The sequence below is a fragment of the Glycine soja genome, chromosome 2 (genome assembly GCF_004193775.1).
Source record: "Glycine soja cultivar W05 chromosome 2, ASM419377v2, whole genome shotgun sequence".
Taxonomy (NCBI): Eukaryota; Viridiplantae; Streptophyta; class Magnoliopsida; order Fabales; family Fabaceae; genus Glycine; species Glycine soja.
The window spans coordinates 11,141,870-11,159,841 of record NC_041003.1 but is presented as its reverse complement, the minus strand read 5'-3'; the positions used below and the strand labels follow the sequence as shown (position 1 = coordinate 11,159,841).

Here is a 17,972-nt window from a genome sequence, read left to right as displayed (position 1 = left end):
AAATTTATCAAAACAATTTTTTAATCATAAATCACACTAATATTCCTAAAGTTTAGAAGAACTTCCTGAATTTATCTATTCCTACACTAATTTTTTTTAGTTATTTAAAAATATACATTAACATCTCCTTAGAGAGTGATGAATCTCATTCTTTCACGAGTAAAAACATATTTTATCATAATCATTTTCATTTTATCTTAATTTTCTCATTTTTATTCTCTCGTGAACCAAACAAGATATCAAGGAAAAGAAACATACATTATTAAATATATCTGTTTATTTAGGACATTAAACATATATTCCAAAAAACAAATGACCTAAAAAAAGAAGAAGAAATTGACTATAAAACTAGAAAAAAAGATTCTAAAAAAACATTAATGTAATTAGGCACCTAGACTAAAATGGATTAATGACCTAGCTAGGAAAAACATAAAGAGAAAATGATGCTGACAAATACTATAACCTAACTACATACACGCTGGTGCATTGAAACTCTTGCTATGCACGAACACAATTGAATCATGCTTCACTTTGACTGGAGAAGATGGATCAACCAGCTTTGGTTTCATTTCTGGGATGTGGAGTGACTGGGTCAGCACTAGTGGAGTTCCATTCAACAGCACCACCTTACTTTGAATGTTACCATCTTTGGGTGTCAAATGGTACTCTTCTCTCTGCGTGTTTTTAAAAACTACTTCCGGGTACAGATTCATATCATTGAGTAGTGATACTTCGAAAGTGGTGGAATTGGACATGTTTATGAGTAGCACGGCGATACCAGACTGAAAAGAAATGAACCACAAAAACCAAGATTAGGAACAAATTAATGGCATGAGTTAGATGAAAGAAAACTTGATTTTAATTTGTATGATTAGTTATTGTCAATTGACTGTAAGTGCTTTATGATACAAAAAAAAACATAGCATGCAAGGTTTAAAAAACGTAAAGTTCTGCTTCCTTTGAAGCGCAACATTAAATTTTTTTAACCGTTCGCAATAGCAAGACGACCACAATTGGAGTGCATCGAATGCATTTATTCGCAATATCAACAAACACGACAAAACCAACCGATATTTAAAACCTTGATAGTATGATATAACCTAACCTGTGTATAAATACTTTTTTCCTCCTTTAACAAAGGCAATACAAAAAAAAAAAAAAAAAAAAAAGATTTTGAGATAAAAGAGCTTACCTCTGTCTTCGAGCAATGAACGTATGCACGCAAATATGGCGATCCTTCATGAGAAACAGAAAGCACTTTGCTTCCCATTAAGCGATGCCACAAAAGAGCTCTGATCAAATTAAAGGCATGCCGCTTAGATAGACATTTAAGCGTGTGCACACAAACAAGTCTTAATTTGATTGCTTACACTGTTTTATGATATTTTGTAGGATATTAATATGCCAAAGTTTTCTGTTAAATGAAACTATATATGATTGTTTCGTAGAATTAAACATTCATCTTTAGCAAATGCCTCTCACACACACATACGAACACTTACTTACCCATAATAATCTGGGTTAGGAATGAAGGTTGTGGTGTCTAGCAAACCATAGTTTCCTCCAACTAGTGCTTGTCTACAATAAACTTTGTGGTTGAAGGTTGATGTCATTCCCAGCTGGTCAAGGTACCTATAGTTATTCATTCAAATACATTGACATGTCAATGCAGATTTTGTAGAGGAAAGAAGAAAAAAAAGAGAGGCAGAAAAGAACTCAATTGATTTGCAGATTAATAGACAGACCAAAAGCCATTAACAAAAGTATTTGACACATCTTTGCCACCACTGTTATAGGCTCCACCAGATTCCCCAACCCATGGTCCTGACGACGGTTCGAATTCTTTCACTGCATCCGAGACATCTTTGAATGTTTGAGCAACTTGACTCAAATAATATGGGTCTTGAATCTTGTTGATAAGATCCTTATCATTACCTTCGTGTAGAATAATTTATATTACAAACCATTCACTAAGGCATATACACAAACAAGGTAGTGTAGTGCATGGTATTAGACAAACCCAAAAGGGAAGAATTTATACATACCAGAACCAAGGTTGTAAATGTGGTGAGTTACTCCATCAACCACACCGTGTCCAACATTCTGTAAGAAGCTATCAAACCATTCCTTACCATAGAAACCAGCAGGGCCTAGTACCTTTGGCCTTGTATTTGCATCTTGGTATAGTAGATTAACTGTTTTTCTGAGCTGAGTGATGTCTTTAGCATATTGAACACTGTCTATTCTGGCACTTACCCCATCAGCGCATAACTCATTTCCTGATAAGTAGTAAGTATATCACATGAAAAAACTTCATAAGTCATAATGCACCAAAGAAAATAAAAATTGTATGGACAAGTAATTCAAAGCTCCAATTTTTCAAAGGTTTTAGCAACCTAATTCATATGAATCTATATTGTATCCTTTCGAAATTGTGTACTCCATGAGATCTATGGCATTTGTTGGATCCCAGTCTCCTTTCCAGTTCTTCTTGTCCTCCTTGGAAGGTTTCTTTCCAGACAGAGCATTTAATCCAAAAGTGAGTTTCACCCTGCAAAAGGGGAAGAAAAAAAAATTATATAGTGACATGCATGGTCACATCAAGAAAAAGTAGGGCCAGCCCAAGGCTACATACATTAACAAAAATGTCCAGCATATAACTCTCTAATTTAAAGCAAAAAAAATTATTTATTTTAGTCTCAAATTTATATAAGTCTCACTCACGGATGAACTGAGAAAAAAGATGTTAAAATAGTACCCAGTTTTGTTGAAAAAGTGATTTATTTCATCCCATTTCTTCTTGGGAAGGCAGCCTTTGCTGAAACCAAAGAGACCATCATTTTTCTTTTGAAAAAGGGGGCATTCCCGTTGTTTCCCAAATTGGTAAACAAGCCAATCTTCGAGTGAACCTCCTAGTCTGATCCTCAAGGGATTAAATGCTGAAAAAAATTTGCCAAAAGAATTAGATCTTTAAGTGATATATAATATGGAAATGGAACATCAATTATTTCCACTTGTTGCTGTAATTTTAATCTACATCATAATATATAAACAAGTCCATGGACAAATCAAACTTCCATTTCTAACCTCTTCAAGGGAGTGAGGATGAGAATTGAAGATAAAAAAATTTAATTTAATACAAAAGCTTTTGAAGATCAAGTATCGTATCTTTCAAGCATCCCTCAAAAGGCTAATAATTAACAAGCTTTCACGGTTGACTAAGACTTAGAATTAAGAAAAAGGAGCATACCCTTGACGGCATTTAAGAAAATATCATTATACAAGTCCTGCAAACATAACATTGGATGATTGGTAAGATGAAAAAATATATGCATAATGTTTGCTTGATGGTAAATGCTAAGTGTCAGATTGAGAAGTCAAACCACCAAAAAAATATATACCAGATTGAGAATGCCTGCATTTCCCCAAGGACAATCGTTGTAGTCACACTTGTTAGGAGGCCACCAATCTAGAGTCGCACAGATAAAGTTTTCATCTGTGGTAGCAATGCTTGTCACCCCTTTCACTCTAAGGTCCACATCTTTAGCTGAAGATGTGGAAAATAATAAAAGGAGAACACAACATATGGTTGTTTTCACATTCATGGTCAATGAATACTTAAGAAATTAAGAGAAGAGGGAAAAAAGCACACAAATTCTCTGCCTCTTGTCTATGCTACTTATAGAGGTATAGAGGTAGGAAATTTTTTTGTTTTGTTTTCTGTTCACCAAGCTGGTAACATATTCCACGATTCTGTATTTAACCGGTAACAACTTTTAGTTAGAGAAATAACTCGATAATATATCCCATGGTGTCTGGTTGCTAACAATTTTTACTATACTGTTATTAGTTTAGATTCAGAACATAGGAGATCTGTAACTAACTTTCCACTGTATAATTCAAATACTAAAAAGATATCTCACTAGAATCTAGATAAGCTCAACTAATCAAGTCAATACAAGTCTTGATGAGAGGACTGAGGTCTTTAAGAGATCTTTATAAAAATATATAACTATATATAAAATAAATTATTTCATTTTTAATATAAAATAATATGCATAATTTACAATGATAAAGAAATTTATATGCATAGACATTCACCAATAAAATTTGTAGTAGATACTGAGTATTTTTTATGTGTACTCTGAATAACAATGAGCAAAGTGGATGTCATGGTACGTGGATGGTGTGTATGTAAGGAGCACTATCTCGTCCACTATAGTGCTGATGATGATGCAAGGTTCAATCCCAACCAGGTTATGTACTCCGTGATGTGACCACCCTAATCTAGTATATGAAATTCTTTTTACTTAAATAGAATTTAGTAAAGAAGGAAATATATTGAAAATTATTTGGCATTAAATATATTTCATGATTTTAATATAAACTTAACATAAATAATTTAAATTATGACTTAAAGTTCAACTACTTTCAAGATGTAACGAGGTTATCACCCTTACTAGTCCATTCCAATGTAATTATCTTTCTGGGTTGTTTACACATACCCATAAAATAATAATAAATAAATGAAAGAAGATACTAATTTTACAAAATTAACTTTATACCATTATTAATTTTTTATAAACATGTTATTTATCACTAATATTATAAAAATATAAGTGAAAGAAAATAATTAACATTAGATTGAAAAATCTAAAAATGATAATTACTTTTGATGATTGATTTTTAATTACACACTCGTTACAATGGGTTGGAGGGAATATTTTTCTTCCATCTATATTTTGTTTAATGATAATATTATTAAAACAATCATATAAAATCTATATTTTTTTAGAAGAGTTGGCCATAACTTTTTAGTCAACCTAGCATTGTTGTTAAATATAATTAGAACATGTCTCTAAGTAAATCTTATTTAATATTTTAGTTTGTGCCCTACACATGACAAATGACCTAGAGAAAAAAAATCAGAGAAATTGACTATAAAACTTTTAAAAAAAATTCTAAAACAAAACATTAACAAGGTACCTAAGTAAAAGGGATTAATGACCTTGCCGAAATGATGTGTTTCCTTGATACTCAAATGTATGGTCCCCCCATATAACATCTTTTAATATTCTAAAGCACATCTCTTATTTTACTCTCAATTATTATAAAATAATTATTTAAAAAGTTAATAAATTTATCATATTGTAATTATATGAGTATATAAATTTTTTTACACTGTTAGCGTATAAGTTTCTTCTCAATAAAATTACTATTCTCCATGATTGATCACCTATGTGTAACAATTTTCTCAATAAATTTTTTTCTCAATATAAATTTAAAAAGTTTGATTTGATTAGTGTATAAAGATATATTAAAAAAACTCTTATAAGTGTTTATAGCTAGGACAAAAAATTGTTTTAAAGAAAAATTATTCCAACTCAGCTACGCTATTACCTTGTATTTATTTATATATATATATATATATATATATATATATATATATATATATATATATATATATATAAATCATTTTATAAGAAGAAACTAATAATTATAACCAAATGATGAAATGCATGTTGGGTCATCATCAATCCTTCACCATTCACTGTTCTTACCTGACGCTTTTTCTAATGCAAATTTTGTGATCTATTTCTATATATAGAATACAAAATAAAAAGTTAAATTCACATACTCTTCACCCTCTTAATTCGGTATAGTTTTTTTTATAGGAAGAAAGGGTCAGATTTTATCTTTTAAACTCTATTTTATAAAACTTAAACTCACATTTTTAGCTTTATGTCATCTTTTAAGTAACAATTTTTTTCATTTATAAGATTATAATTTGTTTTATATAGATTTTTTGTTTCAACGGTTTATACTTACTAGCCAATGTAGAGATTGAAGAAGTTAAAATTTTATAAAAAAACATAATCTTTTTAATAAGATCCTATTTGTATATATCATCATCCCATTTTTATATTTTATTTTATTTAAACATCTCATAAGAACACTCAATTTCTCTTATCCAAGCTTAGTTTGATTTGATTAGTGAGCCTCTTGTTCTAATGCAAATTTTGTGATTTATTTCTATATATTAGACTACAAAATAAAAAGTTAAATTTACATTGTCTTCACTCACTTAATTAGGTTTAGTTTATTTTTAAAACTAGTTATATGAAAGTAATTTAAAACAATTTTTTATATCCTATCACATTTTTATATTTTGAACTTTATTTTATACCACTTAAACTCACAATTTTTTTTTAGCTTTGGGTCATATGTTCAGTAAGATTTATTTAGAGACATGTTCTAATTATATTTAACAATTGTTATGAACATATGACCCAAAGCTAAAAAAATTGTGAGTTTAAGTTGTATAAAATAAAGTTCAAAATATAAAAATGTGATAGGATATAAAAAATTGTTTTAAATTACTTTCATATAACTAGTTTTAAAAACAAACTAAACCTAATTAAGTGAGTGAAGACAATGTAAATTTAACTTTTTATTTTGTAGTCTAATATATAGAAATAAATCACAAAATTTGCATTAGAACAAGAGGCTCACTAATCAAATCAAACTAAGCTTGGATAAGAGAAATTGAGTGTTCTTATGAGATGTTTAAATAAAATAAAATATAAAAATGGGATGATGATATATACAAATAGGATCTTATTAAAAAGATTATGTTTTTTTATAAAATTTTAACTTCTTCAATCTCTACATTGGCTAGTAAGTATAAACCGTTGAAACAAAAAATCTATATAAAACAAATTATAATCTTATAAATGAAAAAAATTGTTACTTAAAAGATGACATAAAGCTAAAAATGTGAGTTTAAGTTTTATAAAATAGAGTTTAAAATATAAAATCTGACCCTTTCTTCCTATAAAAAAAACTATACCGAATTAAGAGGGTGAAGAGTATGTGAATTTAACTTTTTATTTTGTATTCTATATATAGAAATAGATCACAAAATTTGCATTAGAAAAAGCGTCAGGTAAAGAACAGTGAATGGTGAAGGATTGATGATGACCCAACATGCATTTCATCATTTGGTTATAATTATTAGTTTCTTCTTATAAAATGATTTATATATATATATATATATATATATATATATATATATATATATATATATATATATATATATATATATAAATAAATACAAGGTAATAGCGTAGCTGAGTTGGAATAATTTTTCTTTAAAACAATTTTTTGTCCTAGCTATAAACACTTATAAGAGTTTTTTTAATATATCTTTATACACTAATCAAATCAAACTTTTTAAATTTATATTGAGAAAAAAATTTATTGAGAAAATTGTTACACATAGGTGATCAATCATGGAGAATAGTAATTTTATTGAGAAGAAACTTATACGCTAACCGTGTAAAAAAATTTATATACTCATATAATTACAATATGATAAATTTATTAACTTTTTAAATAATTATTTTATAATAATTGAGAGTAAAATAAGAGATGTGCTTTAGAATATTAAAAGATGTTATATGGGGGGACCATACATTTGAGTATCAAGGAAACACATCATTTCGGCAAGGTCATTAATCCCTTTTACTTAGGTACCTTGTTAATGTTTTGTTTTAGAATTTTTTTTAAAAGTTTTATAGTCAATTTCTCTATTTTTTTTTCTCTAGGTCATTTGTCATGTGTAGGGCACAAACTAAAATATTAAATAAGATTTACTTAGAGACATGTTCTAATTATATTTAACAACAATGCTAGGTTGACTAAAAAGTTATGGCCAACTCTTCTAAAAAAATATAGATTTTATATGATTGTTTTAATAATATTATCATTAAACAAAATATAGATGGAAGAAAAATATTCCCTCCAACCCATTGTAACGAGTGTGTAATTAAAAATCAATCATCAAAAGTAATTATCATTTTTAGATTTTTCAATCTAATGTTAATTATTTTCTTTCACTTATATTTTTATAATATTAGTGATAAATAACATGTTTATAAAAAATTAATAATGGTATAAAGTTAATTTTGTAAAATTAGTATCTTCTTTCATTTATTTATTATTATTTTATGGGTATGTGTAAACAACCCAGAAAGATAATTACATTGGAATGGACTAGTAAGGGTGATAACCTCGTTACATCTTGAAAGTAGTTGAACTTTAAGTCATAATTTAAATTATTTATGTTAAGTTTATATTAAAATCATGAAATATATTTAATGCCAAATAATTTTCAATATATTTCCTTCTTTACTAAATTCTATTTAAGTAAAAAGAATTTCATATACTAGATTAGGGTGGTCACATCACGGAGTACATAACCTGGTTGGGATTGAACCTTGCATCATCATCAGCACTATAGTGGACGAGATAGTGCTCCTTACATACACACCATCCACGTACCATGACATCCACTTTGCTCATTGTTATTCAGAGTACACATAAAAAATACTCAGTATCTACTACAAATTTTATTGGTGAATGTCTATGCATATAAATTTCTTTATCATTGTAAATTATGCATATTATTTTATATTAAAAATGAAATAATTTATTTTATATATAGTTATATATTTTTATAAAGATCTCTTAAAGACCTCAGTCCTCTCATCAAGACTTGTATTGACTTGATTAGTTGAGCTTATCTAGATTCTAGTGAGATATCTTTTTAGTATTTGAATTATACAGTGGAAAGTTAGTTACAGATCTCCTATGTTCTGAATCTAAACTAATAACAGTATAGTAAAAATTGTTAGCAACCAGACACCATGGGATATATTATCGAGTTATTTCTCTAACTAAAAGTTGTTACCGGTTAAATACAGAATCGTGGAATATGTTACCAGCTTGGTGAACAGAAAACAAAACAAAAAAATTTCCTACCTCTATACCTCTATAAGTAGCATAGACAAGAGGCAGAGAATTTGTGTGCTTTTTTCCCTCTTCTCTTAATTTCTTAAGTATTCATTGACCATGAATGTGAAAACAACCATATGTTGTGTTCTCCTTTTATTATTTTCCACATCTTCAGCTAAAGATGTGGACCTTAGAGTGAAAGGGGTGACAAGCATTGCTACCACAGATGAAAACTTTATCTGTGCGACTCTAGATTGGTGGCCTCCTAACAAGTGTGACTACAACGATTGTCCTTGGGGAAATGCAGGCATTCTCAATCTGGTATATATTTTTTTGGTGGTTTGACTTCTCAATCTGACACTTAGCATTTACCATCAAGCAAACATTATGCATATATTTTTTCATCTTACCAATCATCCAATGTTATGTTTGCAGGACTTGTATAATGATATTTTCTTAAATGCCGTCAAGGGTATGCTCCTTTTTCTTAATTCTAAGTCTTAGTCAACCGTGAAAGCTTGTTAATTATTAGCCTTTTGAGGGATGCTTGAAAGATACGATACTTGATCTTCAAAAGCTTTTGTATTAAATTAAATTTTTTTATCTTCAATTCTCATCCTCACTCCCTTGAAGAGGTTAGAAATGGAAGTTTGATTTGTCCATGGACTTGTTTATATATTATGATGTAGATTAAAATTACAGCAACAAGTGGAAATAATTGATGTTCCATTTCCATATTATATATCACTTAAAGATCTAATTCTTTTGGCAAATTTTTTTCAGCATTTAATCCCTTGAGGATCAGACTAGGAGGTTCACTCGAAGATTGGCTTGTTTACCAATTTGGGAAACAACGGGAATGCCCCCTTTTTCAAAAGAAAAATGATGGTCTCTTTGGTTTCAGCAAAGGCTGCCTTCCCAAGAAGAAATGGGATGAAATAAATCACTTTTTCAACAAAACTGGGTACTATTTTAACATCTTTTTTCTCAGTTCATCCGTGAGTGAGACTTATATAAATTTGAGACTAAAATAAATAATTTTTTTTGCTTTAAATTAGAGAGTTATATGCTGGACATTTTTGTTAATGTATGTAGCCTTGGGCTGGCCCTACTTTTTCTTGATGTGACCATGCATGTCACTATATAATTTTTTTTTCTTCCCCTTTTGCAGGGTGAAACTCACTTTTGGATTAAATGCTCTGTCTGGAAAGAAACCTTCCAAGGAGGACAAGAAGAACTGGAAAGGAGACTGGGATCCAACAAATGCCATAGATCTCATGGAGTACACAATTTCGAAAGGATACAATATAGATTCATATGAATTAGGTTGCTAAAACCTTTGAAAAATTGGAGCTTTGAATTACTTGTCCATACAATTTTTATTTTCTTTGGTGCATTATGACTTATGAAGTTTTTTCATGTGATATACTTACTACTTATCAGGAAATGAGTTATGCGCTGATGGGGTAAGTGCCAGAATAGACAGTGTTCAATATGCTAAAGACATCACTCAGCTCAGAAAAACAGTTAATCTACTATACCAAGATGCAAATACAAGGCCAAAGGTACTAGGCCCTGCTGGTTTCTATGGTAAGGAATGGTTTGATAGCTTCTTACAGAATGTTGGACACGGTGTGGTTGATGGAGTAACTCACCACATTTACAACCTTGGTTCTGGTATGTATAAATTCTTCCCTTTTGGGTTTGTCTAATACCATGCACTACACTACCTTGTTTGTGTATATGCCTTAGTGAATGGTTTGTAATATAAATTATTCTACACGAAGGTAATGATAAGGATCTTATCAACAAGATTCAAGACCCATATTATTTGAGTCAAGTTGCTCAAACATTCAAAGATGTCTCGGATGCAGTGAAAGAATTCGAACCGTCGTCAGGACCATGGGTTGGGGAATCTGGTGGAGCCTATAACAGTGGTGGCAAAGATGTGTCAAATACTTTTGTTAATGGCTTTTGGTCTGTCTATTAATCTGCAAATCAATTGAGTTCTTTTCTGCCTCTCTTTTTTTTCTTCTTTCCTCTACAAAATCTGCATTGACATGTCAATGTATTTGAATGAATAACTATAGGTACCTTGACCAGCTGGGAATGACATCAACCTTCAACCACAAAGTTTATTGTAGACAAGCACTAGTTGGAGGAAACTATGGTTTGCTAGACACCACAACCTTCATTCCTAACCCAGATTATTATGGGTAAGTAAGTGTTCGTATGTGTGTGTGAGAGGCATTTGCTAAAGATGAATGTTTAATTCTACGAAACAATCATATATAGTTTCATTTAACAGAAAACTTTGGCATATTAATATCCTACAAAATATCATAAAACAGTGTAAGCAATCAAATTAAGACTTGTTTGTGTGCACACGCTTAAATGTCTATCTAAGCGGCATGCCTTTAATTTGATCAGAGCTCTTTTGTGGCATCGCTTAATGGGAAGCAAAGTGCTTTCTGTTTCTCATGAAGGATCGCCATATTTGCGTGCATACGTTCATTGCTCGAAGACAGAGGTAAGCTCTTTTATCTCAAAATCTTTTTTTTTTTTTTTTTTTTTTGTATTGCCTTTGTTAAAGGAGGAAAAAAGTATTTATACACAGGTTAGGTTATATCATACTATCAAGGTTTTAAATATCGGTTGGTTTTGTCGTGTTTGTTGATATTGCGAATAAATGCATTCGATGCACTCCAATTGTGGTCGTCTTGCTATTGCGAACGGTTAAAAAAATTTAATGTTGCGCTTCAAAGGAAGCAGAACTTTACGTTTTTTTAAACCTTGCATGCTATGTTTTTTTTTGTATCATAAAGCACTTACAGTCAATTGACAATAACTAATCATACAAATTAAAATCAAGTTTTCTTTCATCTAACTCATGCCATTAATTTGTTCCTAATCTTGGTTTTTGTGGTTCATTTCTTTTCAGTCTGGTATCGCCGTGCTACTCATAAACATGTCCAATTCCACCACTTTCGAAGTATCACTACTCAATGATATGAATCTGTACCCGGAAGTAGTTTTTAAAAACACGCAGAGAGAAGAGTACCATTTGACACCCAAAGATGGTAACATTCAAAGTAAGGTGGTGCTGTTGAATGGAACTCCACTAGTGCTGACCCAGTCACTCCACATCCCAGAAATGAAACCAAAGCTGGTTGATCCATCTTCTCCAGTCAAAGTGAAGCATGATTCAATTGTGTTCGTGCATAGCAAGAGTTTCAATGCACCAGCGTGTATGTAGTTAGGTTATAGTATTTGTCAGCATCATTTTCTCTTTATGTTTTTCCTAGCTAGGTCATTAATCCATTTTAGTCTAGGTGCCTAATTACATTAATGTTTTTTTAGAATCTTTTTTTCTAGTTTTATAGTCAATTTCTTCTTCTTTTTTTAGGTCATTTGTTTTTTGGAATATATGTTTAATGTCCTAAATAAACAGATATATTTAATAATGTATGTTTCTTTTCCTTGATATCTTGTTTGGTTCACGAGAGAATAAAAATGAGAAAATTAAGATAAAATGAAAATGATTATGATAAAATATGTTTTTACTCGTGAAAGAATGAGATTCATCACTCTCTAAGGAGATGTTAATGTATATTTTTAAATAACTAAAAAAAATTAGTGTAGGAATAGATAAATTCAGGAAGTTCTTCTAAACTTTAGGAATATTAGTGTGATTTATGATTAAAAAATTGTTTTGATAAATTTCTACATGTTAAACTGTTCAAAATAAAAAAGTCAAACACATAAGACTAAAGATGGTTATTATACTGAATTAAACGGCACAAGGGTAATGAATCTACAAATTTTACAAATTACTTCATTTCTTTTTTGGTCTAACGAGTATTTCTTTTTCAAATTTCAAGTCCAATGTGTTAAACGACTGGACTTGATGTTGCAAATTAGTGAAGCAGCAAAAGGAACTGGTTGAACCCTGAATAATCTAATGATTCTAGTCTAACTGCATATGCAATATCTCCAAAACTGAGTGTATTTCCTCCATTTGTGGATGCGTTTCTTCACCAGCAATGAACTCACTCACAACCCCATCAATCTCCACTGAGCTACAACCAGGTGCCTTGTCCACCCCTTTGTTTCTCATCATATTCCTCACCCTTCTGGCATCACTGTGTTTCCCAGACGCTGCATACAAATTTGAAAGCAAAACATAGACCCCACTATGATTCTCCAACCGCAAGAGTCTTTTGGCCGCTCGTTCGGCTAGTTGAGCTTGTCCATGGTTGCAGCATGCACTCAGAAATGCTCTCCAAGCCAATGTCTCTTCTGAGCCATTCCATGAGGTAGAAGTTATCCTTCTTATCATAACCATTGCTTCTCCGAAAAGCCCGGCTCGGCTTAACAAGTCAACTAGACAACCATAATGTTCACTCTTGGGCTCAATTTCGTACAGACTACTCATCTTATCTAGCAACTGCAAACCTTCATGTGCCATTCCTGAATAACTACAAGCAGTGAAAACAGCTATGAATGTTATATCATCAGGCTTTATCCCAGTCTTTTCCATTTCGGAAAACATTTTGAGTGCACTTGCTCCATCTCCATGCATAGCCAAACCAGAAATCATGGCATTCCAACACACGATGTCTCTCTCCGGCATCGAGTCAAACAATCTTTTAGCCAACTCCAAATTCCCACATTTAGCATACATGTCTAGCAAACTAGTACTCAAACGAATGCTCAACGACACCGTTTTTCGATTCAAGTATCTGTGTATCCAGATTCCAATATCCAAAGCCCCCAAATGAGCACAAGCAGAAAGAATGCTCACAAATATAGACTCATCAGGAACCACATGAGTCAACTGCAACAAACGAAACAAATAGAGTCCTTCCTTGAAGCAACTGTTTTGTACATACCCAGAAATCATGGCACCCCAAATTCCCCTATCCTTCTCAGGTGCTTCATCAAAGAACAACCTAGCTGAATCAACATCACCCACTTTGGCATACCCCGAGATCATCACACTCCAAGACACTGCACTCAACCTAGGCATTTCATCAAACACGTGCCTTGCAGCAATCACATCCCCACACACAGAATACATTGCCATCAAACTATTGCCCACAAAGATATCAAACACAAGACCCAATTTTGAACTGTACCCATGAACCATTTTCCCCAAAGAACAATCTCTAAGGGCTGCACAAGCCTTCAACACATAAGGGATGGTGTAGTTGTCAGGGCCCAAACCATTGTGTAGCATCTTGGTGAAGACGTGAAAGGTGCCATAGAAGTTTCCATTGAGGAGGAAGGTTTTGATTATGGTGTTGCATATGCAAAGTGTGGGGTGGTGAATGCGTTCAAAGACTCTGCATGCATAGGTGAGGCTTCCCTGATAAGGGTGGGAGCAGAAAGCCAAAAGCCTGCTTAGGGCAAAGGTGTTGGTGTCAAGGCCAGTGGTGAATACTTGGGCATGGGCCTGCTTGAGGTGATTCACGTTCTTGCACTTTTCCAACAGTACTAGGCATCTCTTGCCGCAACTTGACATGGGATGGTGAAACTAAATGCATTCAGATCACCGAGTTCACTTGTTCAACATTGAAACAATTGCTGTCATGTCAGCATGCAATTATATGTTCACGTCTACTTGTATGATTTCTGAGTAAAGAGTCATTTTTAGTATTAAAATTAGATAGAGATTTAATTAAATTTGATTATCAAATTATTTTAAGATTTAAATATATTTTTTATTTGTATAATTTAACATTTTTTATTCTTGTTTTGATATTTTTTTTCATTTTAATTCTGGTAAATATGTTTGTTTTATTTTTAATTTTTTTTAGTAGGCTTTCACCTAAATCTAGTTCACCAAAGTTGTCACAACGTTCTTCGCGATTGTACTCATGGTAGCGGAATCCACCACAAGTGGAGCGGAGATTTCGCCACTGCGGTACAGGGTTGGTGCTTGCTTGGGGATCAATCATTGGTTCATTGAAGTTTTCATTTGGGTTTGGGGTGGCTAGTTTAAATTTTGTGAGGTTGGAATAGGATTCGTCGCCATTTCCAATTCCGGTTCCTCAATGTTTAGAACCTTATGAATTTGGTTGTTGGGGAGGGTTAAAAAATCTATGATAATTTCATATATATTTTATGGTGATTTTTAATCTCACAAGATGTTATTTAAACTATAAATTAAAAGAAAAAATATTGTTATGTTATTTGTTTCAACACAGAAAAGATTGACAAAAAAGTAATTATTTTATGAGTTTATTCTATGGCTAGGATTATGATAAAATTTAACAATGTAATTTTTTTTATATAATTATCCAATCATAATTTATCATGCTAAGTTTGTTAACTTGTAAAAATAGTTATATCAAAATAATTTGAAACAATAATTTGTGAATGAATCACGGTTTAAGCAAGTTTTACATTTTAAACTCTATTTTATAAAACTTAAACTCACATTTTTTTTATCTTTATGCCATATTTTAAGTAACAATTTCTTTCATTTATATGGTTATAATTTGTTTTATGTAGATTTTTGTGTCTCAACACTTTATGATCTTATCAGCCAATGTAGAGATGGAAGAAGTCAAACTTATGTAAAAACATAATCTCTTTAATTGGACCCTATTTATATACATCACCCTGATTTTTATATTTTATTTTAGTTAAACATCTCTCAAGAACTCAATTTCTCTTGTCAAGCTTAGTTTAATTTGATTAGTTGACCTCTTGTTCTTATGCAAATTTTGTGATTTATTTCTATATATTACAATACAAATAATAGAAACAAAGGGTTCAATTTTTTTACATTATTATCCAATCATAACTTATGATAAGTTTGTTAACTTAAAAAAAAAAAAAAAACAGATATACCAAAGTAAGTTAAAAACAATGGTTGGGTTGTTATTGATCGGATCCTATCTATATACATCACTCAGTCTCAAATTTAAACCACCAAAGACTAGTTGTGTTTTCCAGTTAATCTCCTCAAAGCTGTTGTTGCCAGTGATAATGGAATATGTTATAAAAAGTTGTTATTTATCTGTATATACTATGATAAAATGCGTAAAAGTTGTTAACACATGAAATATGTTACAAATTAAAATATTAAATAAAATTTATCTGTAGAGACATGTTCAGTTATATCCAACAACAATGCTAGCTAGATTGGCTAATTAAAAAAATATAAATTAAAAATGGAAGAAAAATACTCCCCAAACCTTGTGTAATTAAAAAAAAATCATCTGAAATTTTAGATGGTTATCAAATTATAACTCATCATGGTGAGTGTGTTAATTTTTAAAAATAATTATATCAAAGTAACTTAAAACATAATTTATACTTGGATGATGATATAAAACAATCTTACATTATTAGTTTATAGCCATTAAATTCCATTTTATAAAACTTAAACTCTCATCTTTTCAGCTGTGTCATTTTTCAAGTTACAATCTTTCTCATTTTTTAAGATTATAATTTTTGTTTTTATAGAATTGTTTGTCTCAATGGAATGGTTTATGATCTTATCAGCCCATGTAGACATCAAACAAGTTAAACTTGTATAAAAACTTTAATATGTTAATAAAAAAAGATTTTAATATGAATTAGACCTTTAATGAATATTTATTTATTATAAATTTAAATTACAATAAAATTTAAATATACAAAAAAATTTATCTATTGTGAATTTTAATTATGTAAAATTAAATATTTTTCATGTGTAGTGCACAAACTAAAATATTAAGTAAAATTATTTTAGAGACATGGATTTATTTAAAAGTTTTGAGAAAGAAAAATCACATGTAGAATAAACATAATGATAAAAAAAATTATATTTGATTGAATTAAGTTTAAATTATTGAAATGATAGTTAATGTAATTTATGATAATAAATTTTGACCGTAAATAAATATAATAAATTTTGAAATTAAAGATATTTAATGCATCAATTGATTATCAATCAAACATCAATGTAGTAGTGTTAATTATTTTTTTCATATATCAATATATTCTTTATACAATATGATTATCAAGTCTTTTAACCATTACGATGTGTTAACATTTCTTATATATATATATATATATATATATATATATATTTTCATAATATAAAATGTGACATGGGTAGAGATTTAATTTATATTTTTCATTCAAAGGACTAGGTTTGTGTAATTTAAAAACAGAAGGATTGAACTTGTTAAAACAAAGGTACGCCAACAGAAATGTACCAAAAATACAATACATAGGGTAAAGTAAAAAAACAACAAAAAGTCTGTTGCATCATTCCCCACTTCTCAATAATAAAATAATAATAAAATCAATTCCATGGTTGGATCTTTCTCTGGGTTCTTAGGTGGATCATATTTATATACATTGTTCCATTCTTATATTTTATTTAAACGTGTTTAAAAACTCAATTTCTTCTATCCAAACTTATATTGACTTGATTAGTTCACCCCGGCACAGGTGATTGATTTATCTGAACATCTCTTTTTTTTTTCTTTTTCTTCCCACTAATGGTGTATAAAGGGATAAAATTTTGTATAAGTTGTTAAAGGTTGAATATATGTTACAAACATTAGACCAAAAGAAAAAAAATTGCTAGGTAGTATAAAAAACACACAGAGAACAAGTACCAAGGATGGTAGCATTCGGAGTGATGAGACGCTGTTGTTGAATGGAACTCCATCCGTGCTGACCGGTCACTGGACCCAAAGCTGGTTGATCCATCTTCTCCAATCAATTTTGTTGTGCATAACAAGAGTTTGAGTGCACCAGCATGTAGTTAGTGGTTGTCATGCACATTTAGTATTAGTCAGCAAGCAAGCAGCGCATCATTTTCTTTTCATATTTTTTCTAGCTAGGTCATTAATCCCTTTTAGTTTAGGTACCTTATAAGGTTTTGTTTTAGAATTTTTTTTTTCTAGTTTTATAATCAATTTCTTTAGTTTTTCTTTAGGTCATTTGTCATGTATAGTGCACAAACTAAAATATTAAATAAAATTTATGTAGAGTCATGTTCTAATCATATTTAACAACTATGCTAACTTGACTAACAAGTTTTAGCACAACTTTCCTTAAGAAACATAGATTTTATATGATTGTTTTAATCATATTATTCTTAAAAAAATATAAATTAGAAATGGAAGAAAAATACTCCCTCCAATCCCGTGCCAATCCAGTGTAACAAT

General features: G+C 30.4%; 3 protein-coding genes across 3 annotated transcripts; 1 reads left to right on the top strand and 2 right to left on the bottom strand.

Moving 5' to 3' along the window:
* Nucleotides 1-239: 239 nt before the first annotated feature.
* On the bottom strand, nucleotides 240-3,785 carry LOC114387173 (heparanase-like protein 2). The gene is made up of 9 exons (XM_028347311.1): nucleotides 3,402-3,785; nucleotides 3,251-3,287; nucleotides 2,759-2,939; nucleotides 2,397-2,551; nucleotides 2,046-2,279; nucleotides 1,746-1,935; nucleotides 1,507-1,632; nucleotides 1,193-1,292; nucleotides 240-782 (listed from the first exon to the last, which is right to left on the bottom strand). The coding sequence occupies exons 1-9, from the start codon at nucleotides 3,603-3,605 to the stop codon at nucleotides 468-470; spliced, it is 1,542 nt and encodes a 513-aa protein (XP_028203112.1). The 5' UTR covers nucleotides 3,606-3,785; the 3' UTR covers nucleotides 240-467.
* Nucleotides 3,786-8,733: 4,948 nt separating this feature from the next.
* On the top strand, nucleotides 8,734-12,280 carry LOC114387148 (heparanase-like protein 2). The gene is made up of 9 exons (XM_028347282.1): nucleotides 8,734-9,117; nucleotides 9,232-9,268; nucleotides 9,580-9,760; nucleotides 9,968-10,122; nucleotides 10,240-10,473; nucleotides 10,584-10,773; nucleotides 10,887-11,012; nucleotides 11,227-11,326; nucleotides 11,738-12,280. The coding sequence occupies exons 1-9, from the start codon at nucleotides 8,914-8,916 to the stop codon at nucleotides 12,050-12,052; spliced, it is 1,542 nt and encodes a 513-aa protein (XP_028203083.1). The 5' UTR covers nucleotides 8,734-8,913; the 3' UTR covers nucleotides 12,053-12,280.
* A 278-nt stretch (nucleotides 12,281-12,558) lies between these two features.
* Nucleotides 12,559-14,403, bottom strand: LOC114387137 (pentatricopeptide repeat-containing protein At2g20540-like). Its single transcript, XM_028347274.1, has one exon. The coding sequence runs from the start codon at nucleotides 14,318-14,320 to the stop codon at nucleotides 12,764-12,766; it is 1,557 nt and encodes a 518-aa protein (XP_028203075.1). The 5' UTR covers nucleotides 14,321-14,403; the 3' UTR covers nucleotides 12,559-12,763.
* Nucleotides 14,404-17,972: the final 3,569 nt, after the last annotated feature.

Coding starts and splice junctions, on each gene's coding strand:
- LOC114387148 (XM_028347282.1), top strand. CDS start 8,914: ATGAATGTGAAAACAACCATATGTTGTGTTCTCCTTTTATTATTTTCC. Junction 9,269..9,579: donor TTTCTTAAATGCCGTCAAGG/GTATGCTCCTTT, acceptor AATTTTTTTCAG/CATTTAATCCCTTGAGGATC. Junction 10,123..10,239: donor TATAGATTCATATGAATTAG/GTTGCTAAAACC, acceptor ACTACTTATCAG/GAAATGAGTTATGCGCTGAT.
- LOC114387173 (XM_028347311.1), bottom strand. CDS start 3,605: ATGAATGTGAAAACAACCATATGTTGTGTTCTCCTTTTATTATTTTCC. Junction 2,940..3,250: donor TTTCTTAAATGCCGTCAAGG/GTATGCTCCTTT, acceptor AATTTTTTTCAG/CATTTAATCCCTTGAGGATC. Junction 1,293..1,506: donor CCTAACCCAGATTATTATGG/GTAAGTAAGTGT, acceptor TAATTTGATCAG/AGCTCTTTTGTGGCATCGCT.
- LOC114387137 (XM_028347274.1), bottom strand. CDS start 14,320: ATGTCAAGTTGCGGCAAGAGATGCCTAGTACTGTTGGAAAAGTGCAAG.